Source organism: Tenrec ecaudatus, chromosome 2, assembly GCF_050624435.1.
Source record: "Tenrec ecaudatus isolate mTenEca1 chromosome 2, mTenEca1.hap1, whole genome shotgun sequence".
Classification (NCBI taxonomy): domain Eukaryota; kingdom Metazoa; phylum Chordata; class Mammalia; order Afrosoricida; family Tenrecidae; genus Tenrec; species Tenrec ecaudatus.
Genome location: NC_134531.1, coordinates 4,370,846 through 4,389,538, shown reverse-complemented (window position 1 = coordinate 4,389,538; position 18,693 = coordinate 4,370,846). Strand labels below are relative to the sequence as shown.

The 18,693-nt window shown below is 43.8% G+C and overlaps 1 protein-coding gene across 1 annotated transcript in view; it reads left to right on the top strand.

Annotated features, from left to right (window-relative positions):
- The window catches only part of ADAMTS16 (ADAM metallopeptidase with thrombospondin type 1 motif 16), a 198,143-nt gene that overhangs the window by 31,525 nt on the left and 147,925 nt on the right, over positions 1 to 18,693 (top strand). Inside the window, exons 4-6 of the mRNA XM_075541734.1 lie at positions 12,948 to 13,209; positions 16,107 to 16,306; positions 18,133 to 18,216. Of these exons, the coding sequence (XP_075397849.1) occupies positions 12,948 to 13,209; positions 16,107 to 16,306; positions 18,133 to 18,216 (546 nt within the window). The remainder of the gene's footprint in view (positions 1 to 12,947; positions 13,210 to 16,106; positions 16,307 to 18,132; positions 18,217 to 18,693) is intronic.

Sequence of the window (18,693 nt, the reverse complement as noted above, 5' to 3'; positions counted from 1 at the left end):
TTGATAGTTAAACTCTTCTCTAGAACTCTCATCTCTCTTTACCTCTGCTTCTCCGTTTTCATTTGCTTTTCCATCTGAATTGTCACCAGACCATCTTCTCCTCTCTTCCTTCCACCATCCCCCAGCCACTACCTGACCCGCCACCACCATCTACTCTATATTGTATCATGGGAAACACCAACAAAGAGGACCAGGGAGCGACAACGTGGTCTGCTGGCAGAGGCATGGATTTTGGAGTCATATATATATATATATTAATATACTAATATATTATAAATATAGCATTATATATTAATATATAAATATTTTAATCACTACCAATGAGTCCATTCTATCTCAAAGAAAGTTTCTAGGATGTAGTAGAATTTTACCCCGTTGATTCCCTAAGGATATAAATCTCTGCAGAAGCAGATTCATAATCCCCTGCTGTATTCCAATGACTGACCAGAGGACACAAACTTTCTCTGGGTGATGATGACTCCTGAAAGAAAATGGCTGAACTTCTCTTGCCTTGTTCTGACCCTGAACTCTCAGGCATGTTATTCTCTCCCTGCAGAGGAGTGAGTCCAGGGTCAGAGGGCAGCAAGGAACGCTGTGTTTCTGGGGCTGCCACACCGGAGCAGCCCACAGAAGTGGGCAAGAAGCATTTTCTCCAACAGGAGCCATATTCCACTCTAGGTTTAATCCTCAGGTGTGTACACTTGTAGACGTCCATAAAGACATTTCTAATCTAGGGTCTAATTATAAGGTATACAACTACTTGGAACTGATCATAAGATACATCGGGAAGCATTGGTCATTTGACTCATGCCAAGGTGAATTAAAATTTAGTATGGCAAAGTTAAAATATTTTCAGGTTCAAGGGCAAGGACTGAAAGATATGGTCATAGAGTCATACCCTTGAAGTCTTAGTGATGAGGTTTTAAGATAAAAACATTGCTTTTGATTATAGATAAGAAAGAGATTCCAGAATGCTCTTGAAATGATTCACGGTTAATGATGATTTGATAAACCAGTAGAAAACCATTGTTGTCAAGGCAACTGCAACTTCTGACGATCCCATGAGCATTAGTGAACTGGGATCCATAGGCTGCCTTTTAGATTGTTTTCCAGGCATTCCTTTGAGGCGTCTCTGAGTGAACTTGAACCTTCCTGTAAAATTTATTTTAATTTGCAAGCATATTAACTATTTGTATCACATAGGGACCTGTATTCTGAAATCGCATCTCTGAGTCTTCTGACCTTCCTAGTGTCGTGAAATCCATCTAAACCCTACTTGGCTACAGGGTCGGGGATGTGCAGTTATGGGTGAGCTATGGGACATAGGTGAGCCACCCTGGGAAGGACTGTGAACAGCAGGTCAAATTGACACTTCACCCAAGCCACACTGATTCTGTCCCACTGGCTGTTTGTTGGGTTGTTGTTGTTGTTGGGCGCTGTCCAGTGTGTTCTGAGCCACAGAAACCCTGTGCACGACAGACTGGATGCAATATTGCCCAGTCCTGCCCCGTCCTCACAAATGCTCTTACACCTGCATTTATTGTTGCAGCCCCGGTGTCAATCCATCTCATCAAGGGCCTTCCTCTTTTTTGCTTCTCCTCCACATTACCAAGCATGATGCCCCCCTCCAGGGACTGCTCTCTCCTGGCAGCATGTCCAAAGTAGGTAAGAGGCAGCTTTGCCATCCTTGACTCTAAAGAATACTCTGGCCGTACTTCTTCCAAGAGAGATCCGTTTGTCCTCTGAGCAGTCCATGGTGCTTTCAATATTCCTTGCCAGCAGTGCCGATCAGACGCATGGGGAATTCTTTGGTTGTTTACTCTAGCCCAACGTGGCCTGGGAGAACTCTGATCCATGCAAATGGGAGGCTACTGGGAAAATGTCCTTCTTCAGGTCTACTATCAAGCTAGCCTCTCCCTGACTCCTGTGCAGTCCCGTTTCTCTCATCCCACCCTCCCGTTCTTCTTCTTCTCCTTCCTGCGCACCAGCCCCTGGTGTCCAGGTGCTGAGAATATGTCCTGACATCACCAAGCTAGGAAAGGAAAGCCTCAATGACATGACTGAGTCACAGCTAACGGGACTGGAAGCTGACCTTATCTAAGCGTCAGGGCTGCAGGTGCAGTGGAATCGCGGCACTCGGCCGCTGCAGTCCTGGACATAATCGGATGTCGACTCCCAGTGTGGAGATAGCTTTACATCGGAGCTCGTATAAAACATCAGAATCCGCGCAGACACACGTGGTTTTTGTAAACAAAAGGAGTTCATGTTTCAGCCACTTGACATTTTTGACATTGTTAGCACGCATTGCTTAACCCTTTTACAGCCGTGTTGCAAGCGTTTTGCTATAATTTTCTTAGTTTTTGTGGCTCTTTGTACTGCTTTAGATGAAAAAACATAGGTCCTAAGAAAGAGTTTTTGATAAGAGTCATCACGATAAGGACTTGGTTAACTGTGTTATTGATATTGTTGATGACAATTGAATAAACCCTTTTAGGAAAGAGTTAAAGAAACACCCACAGCAGACCACATTAGTAAGATTGTATTTTAGGGAGAGCCAGCCAGGTCCTAGTGAAAAAAGGCAAAGAAGGGAATAAACTCCTGAAAACAGTTACCAGTTGATTTTATGAAAGGGGATTCCAATGGCTCTCTCTCCATACCTCCATACACACCTGAGCCCACAGATCCAGATTCTCATCAGTCTCAAGGTATGGGCCGTACTGCAGTTAAAAACGTTCTTAATGTTGTATTTCTTATTTAAATTATATTATTTAATTCTGGACTTATTTACTTTGAAATTTCTGTGTAGTGTTATGTATGAAAAAGGCAAGTTTGGGGCGAAAATGTGGTTGCTGAGAATGGATCAATCTGTTTTCAGTTATTTCTTATGGGAAAAAGTGGTTCAGAAGTCGACTGCATCGCACCTCGATGCTCCTAGAACGGATTAGCATTGAGTTCCGGGGTTCTACTGTATTAGCCCTTTGAATCTAGAGATGATCAGGGGCCCGACTAGAGAACTGGGTGTAGATGGATAGGACTATTTGGATTTGCATAAAAAGAGTATCACTTAGCCATCACAGCAGCCTCACTGTTCTGGAAATCAGGGGGTGAAGGAGACCCAGGGCCTCAGCCAGGCGCAGGTGGAGAACGAAGCAATGACAGCATCACCCCAGCATTCTTTGCAGTCAGCACCCTTTGGTTCAAGTTCTTAGAAGATTTTGGCCGGATTTGGATGTTTAAGGCATCGCAACCCCACCACAGCTTATTGTGGTTCCAGGCACGGGTGGTGACTGTTGGCCTTGGGCCATGCTTGATCCTGGTGATATAAGCAAATAAAATCCAGTTTGGCTTCCATAAAAGTGCTATACAAGTCGAAGTTGTCTAATGTTTCTCAAACATCACCAAGAAGATGTTTTTGTTGTTGCTGTGCGGTCGTTATTTTGTCTCCGCTCAAGACAACTTAAAGAGCAGTAGGGTCAGAGTAAGTAGAATATTCCCAAAGGAACCCAACCTTAGGAAGAGACAAAGCAAGGAGAGTAGATACAAACCTGCTTAGGAATTGAAGTGCACTGTCCTCGAAGGACCCAGGCGGCTTCTTCTCTGAACGGACTGACAGCTGACTCTCCCACGTGGCATCATCTGGGAGCTCAGAACATGTTCATTGGGAATCTCTTACCTCTCAGGAGAAACAGGGGCACCTTCTGGTCAAGTGCCCATTCTCTTCTATTTGTGCATGTGTGTGGAGGGGGCCTTGGTGGCGCAGTGTGGAAGGTTTGTGCTACTAACCAAAAGATCAGCATTTTGGACCCCCCAGCCACTGCTTGGGAGTCTGTTGCCATAAAGATTTCGTTGCTTCTGTTAGGTACCATTGAGTTGATTCTGATCCAGAGCGACCCTGTGCCCAACACAAGGATGCACTGTCCAGACCTGCACAGTCCTCACCATTGTTCCTGTGTTGAGCTCCTTGGGTCAGCCACTGAATTTGCAGCCACTGATTTGCAGCCTCAGAAACCTTCTGTCCTATGTGTGAGAATCAAGTCAAGGGCAGTGCCAAGGTGTGGAATTTCTAGACTGTTTGTTGTTGTTGTTAATAAATCTAAGTAGGTAGACATCTATAATCATTTAGTAAGTTATCATTGTTGGCGAGGGAAAATATAATACAGAAAATGCTTACTTTCAAGCTTGAACATGTCCTTTACCTACGTGGCTCAGAAACAGCGTTTGCTAGGCATTGACATAATCTGGTAGTTACATAATCTGGTGCCAAATTGAGAGGATTACGAGTGAAGGGGTGGAGTCTGGCCTGTCAATCGAAATATCACCAATGAGACCGCTGTGTGGGCATGGCATTCACCTGAGAATTCTGGGAACTCCAGTTTTCCTCCTTGGAGGCAGGAAACACTTTTCTCTCTGCTCACTCGCTGAGAGATGCTCTACTGACAAGGCGCTACCCCCTGGGAGCTGGAGAAGTCACATAGACCTACCCTAATGCAACCAGACCTCTAGAGCCAGAGAAGCCACGTAGAGACCCCTGCCAGCTCTGAGATGCTTACAACACCACTGGATCCAAAGACTTCCAACCCACTGGCCTGTGATGCTTCTGCATTCTGATCATTGCATGTATTTCATGAGTCTGAAGAGGACTTTATGGATTGGTATCAGACAAATAGGCTAATAGTGGACTTGTGGACTTGATCTGAACTGAGCTGGGAAGTTTTCTTAATGTACAGTTAGCCTTTATATAAAGTTCTTTCTTAAATGCATTTGTGTCTCCCTACAGATTTGTTTCTCTAGTATACCCAGACTAACACACACATATATTTCTCTTCCTTATGCATGTGAAGGAGTGCCTGCTGAGCTTTCCAACGTAAAATGGTTTACAGACTGGGCAGTGAGAGATACAGACCCCAGGGAGCACCTGCACCACATCTCAGTTCCCGGGTCTTTTCTGAATGAGATTAATAATCCACCCAGCTATCCCACCTGTGGTTACGGGCGCTCTGGGCAGGTGTGCACTGGGAATGTTTTGAGTTTTGAAACAAATATTCAGAAAAGAAATATTATGCATCCTGGTAGATTTAAAGTGGGAATGTGGCCATAAGCTTTTTCACATGCTTTCAACTTCATAGTGCAGGCATGTACATATGTAAATATATTTATATATAATGATAGGGAAATAGATCTATGCACATATATTTGTATGTTAAGTATGGCGGTAGCAGACAGATATTGGGCTTCTACTCAAGTCCTCCCTCAACACAAGAACTCCTTGTTCTAATAACATGGCATTCTGTGATGTTCACCTTCCTGACACAATTGTTGGGGACAAAATGGGTGCATAAGCAAATGTGGTGAAGAAAGCTGATGGTGCCCAGCTACCAAAAGATATAGCATCTGGGGTCTTAAAGGCTTGAAAATAAACAAGCAACCATCTAGCTGCAAAGCAGCAGAGTCCAAATGGAGGAAGCACACCCACCTATGTGATCATGAGGTGTCGATGGGATTAGGTATCAGGTATCAAGACCCAAGGGAAAAAATTCATATCAATGTGAATGAGGGGGAGTGTGCAGTGGAGGCCCAAAGCCCATCTGTAGACAATTGTGCACCCCCTTACAGAAGGCTCACAGGAAGAGATGAGCCAGTCAGGGTGCAGTCTAGCAACGATGAAACATACAACTTTCCTCTAGTTCTTTAATGCTTCCTCCTCCGTACTATCATGATCCCAAATCTACCTTATAAATCTGGGAAGACTAGAGCATATACACGGGTACAGATAAGAGCAGGAAGCACTATGAGCCCCCAATAAAATGATTTTATTAAAAGTAAATGTTTAGAAAATAATGATGGCTACATACAAATATGCTTGATACAATTGATGTATGGATTTTTATAAGAGCCCCAAAAAGCAATCTTCTAATAAAATAAATAAACAAAAAAACAAAACAAAAAAGAATAGGAAACACCCCTAGAACCAATAGTGAGAGTAGTGATACCAGGAGAGTAAGGGGAAGGTGGGGGGGAGAAAGGGAGAATCAATCACAATGATCTACATATAACCCCCTCCCAGGAGGGTGCACTACAGAAAAGTGGGTGAAGGGAGACATCGGTCGGTGTAAGACATGAAAAAATAATAATAATTTATAAATTATCAAGGGTTCATGAGGGAGAGAGGATGAGGGAAGGAACTGATACCAAGGGCTCAAATAGAAAAAAACTGTTTTGTAAATGATGATGACAACACATATAAAAATGTGCTTGCCACAACGGATGTATGTGTGGCTTGTGACAACTCCCAATAAAATGATAAAAGAAAGTGATTGGTTTTTTTTTTCCTTTTGAATTTTTACCTGTCTGTAAGTGAGCCATTGCACTGGTCACTCCAAGGTCGATCCTTAGGAAATGGTGAGGCGGTGTCCTCCTGTAGGGATTAAACCTTTTCTCATGGGTGAGAATGGATGTGAATGCAGTGGGCTTGGATTTGAGAATTGATTATCAAATTATGTAAATTATTTGCAGTTATTTTGGCCATAAATTTAATGGATTTTTTAGACTAGGCAAATATAGAATAATACACTTCAGACTCTATTAGAAATGACACAGGCAGTGGAATTTGTGGTGAACATTCATCTCAGACACTTTGGATATGTTGGTGTCAGGCCCTGCAGAAAACCATCATCCTTGGTAAGATAGAGGGGAGCTGAAGAGAGAACGACCTTGAACCAGATTGATGGTCCCAGTGGCTGCATCTGTGGTGGACTCACACCTAAGAACAAGCATGAGGATGGCAACGGGCTGGGCAGTGTTTCCTTCCAACGCACATAGAATTGCTTTGAGTCAGATCTGACTCATAACAAAATGTTCATGCGATTTCAGAAATCAACCCTCAGCTACGGGTTGCTCTCGCTGGTGCCTGGGTTCTCCCCACCTCAGTCACCCAGCTGTCACGCTGCCCTCTGAGAACGGGAAGAGACAGGTTGAGTCTGGAAAGACTGCTGTGGGAGGTAAGGGGTTTATCATAGCAGAAGGAGCAACGGAATTGAGGCGGTGTGTCAGGAGGGGTGATGGGAGAGTGCAGAGGGCGGTGCTGAGTGGACACACAATGAAAACACCAGTAGAAACACCCGGATATACAGAAGTGAGTCATGAAGCAAGCACTTAGCCTTCTTGTTTCATTAGCTGCCCAACTCCTCGGGCACGCTAACCACTGCCCTCAGTCGCAACGCAGCTGGGTCCTGTCCAGGTGGCACAGCTAATAAATGTTAGCACTACATAAAAAGATGCTAGCTTCGTGACTGTCGGCAGTCCTGGATGACTGGCCGGAATTGTCCCACATCTACTCCCTGTTCTTAAAGAGCCTGCGGACTTCTGAGGCACCGTTTGAAAAGCAAGGACTTATTCATAAGCCAAAAGTCTTCAAAAAGATGCTGGAAGATAGAATTAAAAGATAATAGATTTCTCCCACCAATTGTTTGAGAGCTCCTCTGATGATTAGGACATGTTTTGTTTTGTTTTCTAAGCAAAACTACCATCTTGATTTTTTTTTTTTAGATTAATCCTTAAACTGGTTACCTTCCATAGCGTGGGGATGCTGTTCTACAAGGATGGATGCTTGGATTACTGTTTCTGCCTCTACTCCTGGCTTAGGTTCAATGCAGACAGGACGAAGCCTGAGTGGTTTCGGTGATGACTTAATGCCACACTTGGTTACTCCTGGTGGAAGTGTCAACGTTGAAATGCTGTAGCCTCGTTTTGTCAGTAGCATTCGGAGTCACTCAAGTAGAGCGGGCCGCAGGAATCTCTGCCTCCCCTAAGCGCAACACGAATTCCAAGTATTTCACCTTCATTTGTGGGTGGTGTCGGGGCCCTAGGAGGTCTACCTCCTGCAATGCTGATGTGGCCTTGATGGTTTAACCAATAAACGACCTTCTGTGGTCTCCCAGGTCTTAATAAGTCTGCTCTCAGCTCTCTGTATACCTTCCACTCCCTGCTCTGCTGGCTCCACGGTCATGTTGGCCCGTGCCCAAGAACTAAGAATGCTTCTGCATGCTTCTCCTCTGCAGTGTGCAAATGGTAAGGCCCGGTGAGCTGGGCGCAAGACTTCACCTGGTGGGCATTCAGTGAACCCTTCTCCCCCAGGAGCAATAGAGCCAGGCGTCCCAAGTTAAAGGTGAACTTACAACAGGTGTTAATGCATCTTTGAGTACCTGATATCTATCTACCCCAGAACCCCATGTTCTTAAAATAAGTTTGGAAACAGTAATGATGCTGTTTGAAAATAAAACTAGAGTGTTATAAACATTCCCTTGACAAATTGGCAAGATTTTATTCTAAATATATATATATATATAGTTGTTGTTGTTGTTAGATGCGATAGAGTCAGCTCCAACTCACAGCGACCAGATGGACAACAGAACAAAAGACTTCCTGGACCTGCATGCTCACAGTTGTTCTGACGTTTGGGCACACTGTGGTCGCCACTGTGTCAGCCCGTCTGGTCAAGTGTCTTCCTCGTTTTTGTAACCCCTCTATTTTACCAAGTATGATGCCCTTTTCCAGAGACCGTTCTCTCCTTATTACACATCCAATGTACATGAGGCAGAGGCTCCCCATCACTGTTTCCATGGTAGCATTTTATAGTATTTGTGGTGCCCGTGGGTGATACAAATGTTTAAGGGTTCAACTACAAGGTTGGTAATTAGAACTAACCCAGAGACACCTGAGAACACAGCGCTGGCACCCTGCTCCCTGAAGATCACAGCCAGGGCAACGCTGTGGGCAGAGGCCTGCTCTCCCCAGGGCGCTGCCATGTCTGAACTTTTTCTGGAGTTCCTTCCGTTTCACATACATGTTCTTTCCTTTTGGCTTTCTTTGTAGTTACAGATGCAGCCTTATCTTCTCGAATTGCTCTTTGAAGTTCTCTATTCAGCTTTTTGACTTCATCCGTTCTTCCATTTGCTTTAGGTTCCTTACAATTAGAGCAAGTCTCAGAATCTCTTGTGACATCCACTTTGGTATTTACTTTCTCTCGCTCCCAGCCTTTTTAATGACCGTTTACTTTCTTCTTGAATTATGGTCTTGATGTCCTCCCACAGCTCATCAGGTCTTCTGTCACTGGTGTGCAATGCATCGAATCTGTTCTTGAGATGATCCTGAAATTCAACTTGCATATCCTCAAGGTTATATTTTGGATCTTGTGGATCTGTTTTAATTTTCGTCAGCTTTTTCTTGAACTTATATATGAACGATTGATAATCTATTCCATAGTTAGCCCTGGTCTGGTTTTCGCTGCTGATATTGAGCTTCTCCACTGTGTCTTTGTACAGATGCAGTCAATTTGATTTCTATGTATTCCATAAAGGGAAGTCCATGTGTACGGTCATCTTTTGTTGTTGGAAAAGGGGTATTTTCTATGAATCAATTGTTGGTCTTGAAAAACTTTATAATGGAATCTCCAGCTTCATTTCTATCACTAAGTCTATATTGTCCAGCTACTGCTCCTTTCTCTTTGTTTCCAACTCTTGCAATTCAATCACCAATAAAAATGCATCTTGATTGTATGTTTGATCAATTTCTGACTGAAGTTGTCGGTTCTTCAATTTCTTCATCACTAACTTTTATGCTTAGTGCGTGCATTTGAATAACGGTTTTATTGACTGGATTTCCTTGAGGTCAGAAAGATTTAATCCAGTCAAAGGTAGCATTGTACTTCATGATGGATTTAGTAAGATCCTTTCTGACCATCAATGGCAAACCATTCCTCTTGATTGTGTTATTCCTGGAACAGTAAATCATATAATTTTCTGATTCCATATGGCCACTATTATTCTATTCCAGGCCACTAATGCCGAAAATATAGATCTTCACATGTTACATTTCATTTTCGACCACTCCCAGAATTCATACATCACATATTCCAAATTCCAATCTTTAGAAGACTTCTGTAGCTATTGCTCTTTACTGTGAGTCGTGCTCCATCAGTAAATGAAGAAATCAAAGGCTCCACCCCTACTACCTTTGCCACACTCACATCACCATGGTTGAAAGTCTCTGCTCTTCCATCATATTTGGGTATCCCTAGGACCCGAGGGACCCATGCTCCGGCAGTATCTCCAACAATGCTCTGCTTCCTTTGTTTAGGCTTTTCATATTGGAAAATGACAATACTTCAGATTTATGCATACCGTTTTTCAATGGCTTATTTCTGTAAAGTGGGGGCCCAAGACCTTCTTCATGATCTGTTCCTAGTCCGGGAGCTATACTGAAGCCTGTTCATTTGGGGTGACCCTGCTGGCACTTGCAATCCCAGTGACATAGCTTCCAGCATCACAGCAATACATAAGCTACCACAGTACCGCAAACTGACGAACAAATGGATAATATATCTTCTGAATCTCTTGTGACAGATAAGGACCTGTTTCTAGTGCTTCTTCACATTGTTGCAACGTCCCCATCGGTGATCTGTCAATTCCCACAACCTTGTTTTGCATGAAATGATTCTTAATTACATACTATCTTCTGAAATGGTAAAACATTGACTAATTCTTTTTGGTTCAGTAATTCCATATTCCTCCCATTGGCTTTTAATGCTCCCTGCAATATTTTTCCCATGTTGAAATCCTTCAATATTTCAACTCAGGGTTTTCATTCTTGCTTCAATTATTTCCGTTTGAGCTGTGTTGAACTTGTTCTTCCTTTTGGAATTGCTAGGTCTCTGCATATTTCTTTGTGTTTCCTTTGGGGTTTCCCTGGTTTTGCACATTTCTTTGTCTTACTCTATTTTGTCTGCTCAAGCCACTCACTGAAAATTCTTTTCAGCTTTGGTGCCTGATCATTTCTTCCACTTGCTGTACCTGCTCTCCATCCAAAAGCTAGTGTCAGAGTCTCTTCCAACTTTCACTTTGGCCTTTCTTTCCTATCTTTTAAATGACTTTTTAAAAATGTTGGATATTCTTCATTTTATCCAACAGCTGGCCAGATCTTTTGAGCTCCGTGCACGAAATCTATTCTTCAGATGTCTCTTAATCCAGGAGGTATATATTCAATGCTTTATTTGGGCTCTTGTCGAGGTTTAAATATTTTCTTTAGCTTCAACCTGAACTTACACATGAGCAGTTGGTGCCCTGTTCCAGAATTTTCCCAGGCTTTGTTTGGGCTGATGATATTGAGCTTCTCCATTACCATTCCTGCAAAAATAGTCCGTTTGTGTGCTGTGCATTCTATGTGGCAAAATCCATGCATATAGCCACCATTGATGCTGTTGCAGAAGGAGTTTCCATTGAAGAAGTGGTTTGACTCGCCCAACTCCATCATGTGGTCTTTGGGTTTCTGGCATATTTTCCAGTTATTGTTCCTTCTTTGTTGCCAGCTTTCTCGTTCCACTTGCCAATAATTGTAAACGTCACTAGGCTGCAAATGGGATGAATTTCAAGCTGAAGAAGTTGGTAGAACTCTGGAATTTCTTTACCGGTGGCTTGAGGGAGTGGTTGGTGGATAAATTCTAATCACTGTTACGTTAACGGACTTATATCTAGGCATACAGCTATATCCTATTACAGAGAGCATGCTGCTTCAAGATCAGAATATGTTCTTGTGGATGATAAATGGGGGCCATTCCTCTTTCTTTTGTCGTTCCTGGCATAGTGAAGCATGTGATTTTAAAAATCAAAATGGTTAATGCCATCTCATTTCAGCTCACTAATGCCGAGGACGCCTTTACGTGTTCCATTCCCCTTTTCCCCTTAAAATTAATAATTTCCCCAGATTGATGCGCCGCCCATTCCATGTCACAGTTATTCATGGACATTTTCAGAAGTTTCTTCTCATTTTGAGTGTGCCCTCTCAGAAAACGTGGTCCCACGGTCCCCCTCCATCCACATCCCGAAGGCTGGCGACTTTAAGAGGTAGCCTTTCCCTTCGGATGCTTTCCAGCTCGAGGGTTCGCCCTGTGTCTCTGACATTGTTCCACTGCTGTTGAAGGTTGTAACTGGATAATCCCTCAGAAGAGAGAGCCTATTCCTTTTTGTAGCCCATTCTTAGTTTGGAAGCTCCACTTTAGTCTATTCACCAGCTATGACTCTGCTGGCATTTGATGTATCGGTGAGACGGCTCCCGGCAGCACGGTATCATGTAAATCACCACAGTAAAACAGACTGATGGATGAGTGGCCACCTTATAGTCTAACCTAGTCATTTCTCAGCATCAGTAATTCTTGTCGATACTGTCACACAATAGCCAAAAGGTGGAAACAGGGGACTGTCCATGGACAGCTGAATGGATGAGAAACATGTGATATGCTCCGATGCATAAAGAGAGATGAACCTGTGGCAGTGCTAGAGCACGGATGAACCTTGAAAACAACATGGTAAGCGAAATCCACCAGTCCATCACTAAAGGACAGATGTGTGCATGAAATAAGTAAAACAGGCAAACGTATTCAGCCCAGACTTGTTGGGCACTAGGCTGGGCTAGAGAAGCACTTAGAGGACACTGGGTCCCAAATTCTTTGAATGGAAGCCTTTTCTTCCCTTGCTCTCAGTCAAGGTTTTCCAGCCCTTTCAGCATAGGCTTCCAATGGAGGGCGGGGAGGAATGTGCAAACTCACTTACTTGCTCACTAAAACTAAAGCACTTCCTTTGAGTCAATTCCAGCTCATAGCGACCCTGTAAATCTGAGAACAGTCTCTTAGGGTTTCTGAGACTGTCAATCCTTAAAGAAGCCAACTGCCTCCTCTTTCTCCTAGGGAGTGGCTGGAGGGTTTGAACTATGGACCTTCTGGTTAAGAAACCAACCGCCTAACCCAGGATGTCGTCGGAACTCCTTAGGAGCACGTTCTGTAGAGAAGGATAGCAAATATGATGCTTGGACCACTGGGTGTGTGTACCATTTGAAAGTACAACTTTCTTTGCGTTCTTTCTTCTTGTGTGTGTGTGTCGTCATTGTTGTTTTTCCAGTCGGGCATGATAAGAACCCAAGATGCAGATTACTTCTTAAAGCCGCTTCCCTCAGACCTTGCAGGACAGATCCACACCTCTGGCCGGAGTGGTCCTCACTCCCATGTTCTGTATAAGAGATCCACGGACCCTCACTTGCATGCGGACAACGAGGTCATGGTGATGGAGAGGAGGAGGGACCTGGAGCATCCCCATCACAGTCGCCGTGACCCGAACCTCAGGAACCTACCAAAGCAGCATTTCTGTGGAAGTCGCAAGAAATGTATGTAAGGGAGCCTCCTTTCTCTTACTTCATGACTTCTTTGTGTAGGAGCCTGAGGGAAGCAAGCCCTTTGTGATCAACCAGGCTGTGTAAGAAAGGCCTAGCCATCTCCTTAGATAAAGACATCAGCCAGACAACCCTCTGGAGCTCAGTTCAGCTCTTGCCATGGGGGGTTGTCAGAGGTGGAAATGGCTAGACAGCAGTGAGCTTGTTTGCTGGGTTTCTTTCGGTAAGTCAATGGGTGATTTGAAGTTTTCTTCAGAGCTGTGTCTGCTGATGAAAATGGCATGTCTATTACACCTGGTGCAGCTTACTCAATGATCTGCAGAGAGGTCTGTTAGCAGTGAGTTCAATATAAAATACATGTGATTGGATAGTGTTCAGGGTCTTTTGTTTGTTTGGTGTTTTAAGTTCTTTGCTCCATAGACAGATGAAATGTTAAGATGCTTAGAAGTGAGGGCTTGTGAGACAGGTCTTCAGGAGAACTCCAACCACCCTATCCAACAATTGTATGTCCTTTATACCCACTGCGTAGCACATTCAGTAAAGCTGACGACATCTTTGTGCTGAGGTGTGCTTCATCAGTAGACTGCATTCCACCACATCAGGAGGACAGTTCATGCTCAATATAAGCTGCCTACAACTTACTCAAGGTCTTGTCTTTGGTTATGCCTTTCTTTGTTACAAAAATCTAGGAAGGGATTTGCTACTTAGAGCTGTTATTGGAAATGCTAAATGGGAGCTGAATTTTTACAAGAATTTCTCAACATCTGACTCCTCCTCCCTTGGTGAACTGAAGTGAGCCCGTTCTCTTCTCACCCACTGTTCTCTGCTTTCCTAAGTCCAATGACAGTTATTTCTAGTGCCCCAACACAGAAGTGGACCTAACAGGTGTCCAGGAAATATTGAATAAAGAGAATGAATGAGAATCATTTGTCATTTGCACCTCAAGCCAAAGCATCATTAAAACTCTCAGCACCTCAGTGACATTTGAACTCATAAATTCATTGCCATTGAGATGGTTCCAAATCATAACACCCACATATAACAACAAGATGAAACACTGCCCAGTTCTACACCATCCTCACTGTGGTCGTTCCGTTTGGGCCCGTTGTTGCAGCTACAGCAGCATCTATGTCACTGAGGGCCTTCCTCTTTTTCACTGGCTCTCTACCTCACCAAGCTTGGTGTCCTTTCCCAGTGTCTAGTCTCTCTTGATAACATGTGCAAAGTACAGGAGACAAAATCTTGCCATCTTTGCTTCTAAGGAGCATTCTGGCTGTGCCTCTTCCAAGATGGATCTGAACCTTTACTACACTCTAAGTAAATCCACGTGCCTATTTAAATGCTCTTAGGAATGTTGATTCCATATTCATTTGGTCGTGTCTTAGTCCATGGGAGGCAGCCAGGAGAACCAAGTGGAGACCAAGTGAAAGAGGTGGAGTGCGTCTGAGAGCAGAGCAAGTCAGCCAAGGTGGGCTGAGAGCAAGGCTCCATGCCGGCAGGGCTCGTGGTGGAGTGCAATCAATGCTGGATCCTGCGCTTCCATCCAGAATGATGGACCAGTTGACCAGGTTTCCGGGACAGAGGACAAATTCTAAGCCTTCTTGTTCCCTGGGAGAAGATATCCTTGTGATGTTCGTGAGGATCTGGGACTTCTGTGATGACGCACAAACAGGCCAAAGTTATGAAAACATAGAAATAATTTGACAGAGCAAGTTGTGGGGATCAGGGCCATAGTTTCTGGGCACACTAAGATCCATAACATGGCTTGCAAAAACAATGTTCTTCCTAATTTGGTGAGTAGTGATGGGGTTATTAAAAGCTCGCAAGAAGTCATAAGGTGCAACTATTGGTCTTTTCCTGCCCAGAGGGACGAAGAGTAACAAAAATGTTAAGTCACATGGAAACAATTATTTCAATGGACCAAGGAACCATGGCGGTATCAGTCTACAGCCCAGAGACCAGGAGAATTAAATAGTGCTCAACTACCACTAGCAATTGCTCTGAATAGCATCACCTTGGAGACTGCTGGAGAGAATGAGAGAAAAGTGTAGAACTGAACTCACCATCCTAAAAGAGACCAGACTTACAGGTCAGGTGGATGCTGGTGCAACCCCCATGACTATGGCCCTTCTCCAGCCTCCAGGTTGGGAACTGAACTCACCCACGGGTTAGATGGGTCAATCATTCAAGTTCAAAAGGGCAGCATTTGCTCAAGGACAACGTTCAGAGAGCTAGCAAGGAAGGAGGCACACACACACAAAAAAAACCCAATAAGCAGGAATTTTAGAGAAGACATGGAATTAACATTGAGGGGATCGCAATGCATGAATTGAATCAAAATGTGTATAAATTGTTGAATGTCAAACCATGATGTGCTCTGTAAATATTTACCTAATTCACAATTAGAAGTTCAAGTTCACGGGAAGAAAGATTTACAGTCCAAGATGGAGGGTATTTCAAGGAACAATCAAGTATTTTGAATGTTGATACTTGAGTTTCATAAAGTTTTCTATGATCTTTAGAAATGTAAAAGGAAAAAAGAAATAAATGATGCAGTATTGTGCTCTTTCTGTCGCAGTGCATTCTGAGGATTTGCTGGCCACTTATTTGGGTCGAGACCCATATCACAAATGCTTGTCATTCGAGTCATTAAACCTATTATTCTGGACACTAATCCTTCGGGGTCCAAGAGCCACCTTCCTGTTTTAGAACAGGACAAAGTTATATCAAGATAAATAGAGCAATGATTTTGATTTGTAAGATGCCTAGACTTTACGAACGTCAAGCCTGCTATCTTCTAAGTTTAAGAGTTGTATGTTTTTATCATGACATCATTTGGTTCTGTGCACTATCTTCTGTTTCTCATTTTCTCTTCACGTGTCACTCCACAGACATGCCCAAGCCACCCAGTGAAGACCTGTTCCTCTTTCCCGATGAGTACAAGTCTTCCACACGGCACACGCGCTCACTCCTGAAATCCCATAGAAATGAGGAACTGAATGTGGAGACGCTGGTGGTGGTGGACAAAAAGATGATGGACAGCCATGGCCATGAGAACATCACCACCTATGTCTTAACAATACTCAACATGGTAGGATGGTCCTTTTTGTCACCTGGGTGACGTGACACCTTTCCCCCCTAGACGACGTGGGGAATCCGGATGTGAAGTAGAATGTAAAATATCATCGTGCAAAATGTGAACTAAGTGTAAAGTATGCTGCTGTATAAAACCTAGGAGAGTAAGTTCAACTTGGTTGCATTGGATGTCTTCAAAAAGGACCCTACAAAACTGGCTTCCCAGGGGGTCTGCTGGGTGAGGCCATTTAAGGCAGAGAGGTCAGGTCAGAAAGTTGTGGCAACATTTTTGGGGGCGGGGGCTAAAGGGGTAATCTTGATAGATCTCGTCAGAGGGCATAGGACCATCACTTATCTAATTATGAAGAAATGTTAATAAAATTGAAAACTGCATCGGGGAGCCAAAGGCCAGGGTAGTTGTCCCTCGGGAGTCGTGTCCATCCCGACATGGCACCTGCTCTTTCCTTGAGGGTCGCAACAGCTGTCCCATGAAATCCTGCTTGGGAGCCTTTACCCCCTCCCCCCCTCCGGTGTTAAGCTTGCCCCTTTGATCGTCTGTTTATTCCACAAACTCAAAAACATTTGAAATGAATGGGATTTCTGTTCCGCGGAGTTGTCCACACTGCTGCCTTAATGAGGTGTAAATGGAAGAGCACAGAGTTCTCTGGGGAGGGTTGGAGAGAGGACTGCATCTCCCATAGAAGTGAACCTAGTTTAGAAAACCAGGGCCTTACTGTCCTTCCGAGCACAGTCCTTCAGACACCTTGCCTGTCGGAAAACAATCCTTCATATTTCTCTATTTTTGCTTACTCAGGGTTTCTATGATTTTGTATCAAGATTTGTCTTATTTACCCTCCTGTGTGCATTGTTGTTGCTGTGCAGTGTTGAGTCAGCTCCGACTCACAGCCATCCCAGTCACTCGAGAACAAAAGGGACAACAATTATGGGAGCAAACTGCTGGGCCCTTCTCCTGTAGAACGGCTGGAGGGTTTAACCTGCAGACTTTCAGCTTGTCCCTGAGCATTATATAGATAATGATATATAACAATCAACGATTATATTTCATATATTTCATCATATGCAACAGTATATGTACTACACTTGCCAGGTGCTCCATGGGAGAAATGCAGGACTGTGTACTTCCTTAAAGAACTACTATCTGAGAAACTCACAGGGGCAGCTCTACCCCGTTCTCCAGGGCTGCTGTTAGTGAACATTGACTCAGTGGCAGTGTGTTTTGCATTGGGGTAGAGTTCAGTAAGTGGAACACATGGTTTTCTCTCTGCTAGTGAGCAAGTGTTGATGGTTCAAATCTACTGGCTGGTGCTATGGAAGAGAGAGCTGATAATTGATTGCAATAAAAGATGACCAACAAGAAATCCTTTTCTTTGGATCCTTTCTACTCAATAAAACATGGGGTCTCTCTGAGTCAGAGTGGAAATGTCAGCAATGGCTTGGGTTTGGCTTTAGTAACACGGACACTAAAGCTTCTCTCTGCCGTTTCTGGTGGCCCTTAATAAAGTCATCCTCATGAGTAAAAACCCAATGTTCTTCTAACAAGGAGACTTATGAGCGTGGACACCTGGATCCTTTCCTTGGTGACCTTGTCCTCGAAAGAAATGTCTAGATTTTGCGTTCATGTCCCATGGGTAAGAAGTCACCCACTGGTGGCTTTCCCTGCACTTGTCGGTGGAGCACTGTGAGCACTTTAGAGTGGTGTCGTCACCATCACTGAATAAACAAGACATTTGCTTCAACCCACAGGATTCCACGCCAACTGACAGGCTTTGGCAAAGCCACCGTCTCTGGGAATTGACATGGATTTCACTGTGCTCTTTTCAGGTATCTGCTTTATTCAAAGATGGAACAATAGGAGGAAATATCAACATTGCAATTGTTGGGCTCATTCTTCTGGAAGAAGAACAGGTATGGTATCTTGGTGGGAAGCATCTTTTAAGATAGATAGATAGAGAGATAGATAGAAAATGCAAATGGAATGAATGTATTTCTGTTTCCTTTGTGGCCGCTTCAGGAATATTTGTATCTAATGGATTGGGAGGAGAGGTGTGCACCAGGCTTGTAACCTGTCACCATACTAGCTTAGTCTGCATATTTAGCCAATAATCCAGGAAATTGGCATAGACAATGAAGAAGTCTTCAGGATTGGAGGAAGGCTCATTACCAACCTATGACATGCAGAAAATAAAACCTTGCTGGTTGAAAGCAAGGAGGAGCAGGGGTATATGCTACTGAAGATCAAAAGAATGCAGCCTTCAGTAGGGATGTCACCTGACACTTACAGGGAACAGAAATCTTCACCAGCAAACCAGTTAATAACTTCATGGTAAAAAAGGAAAAGATTGTAGTTGTCCAGCATGTCCTTTGGCTTGAGTCCACGATCGA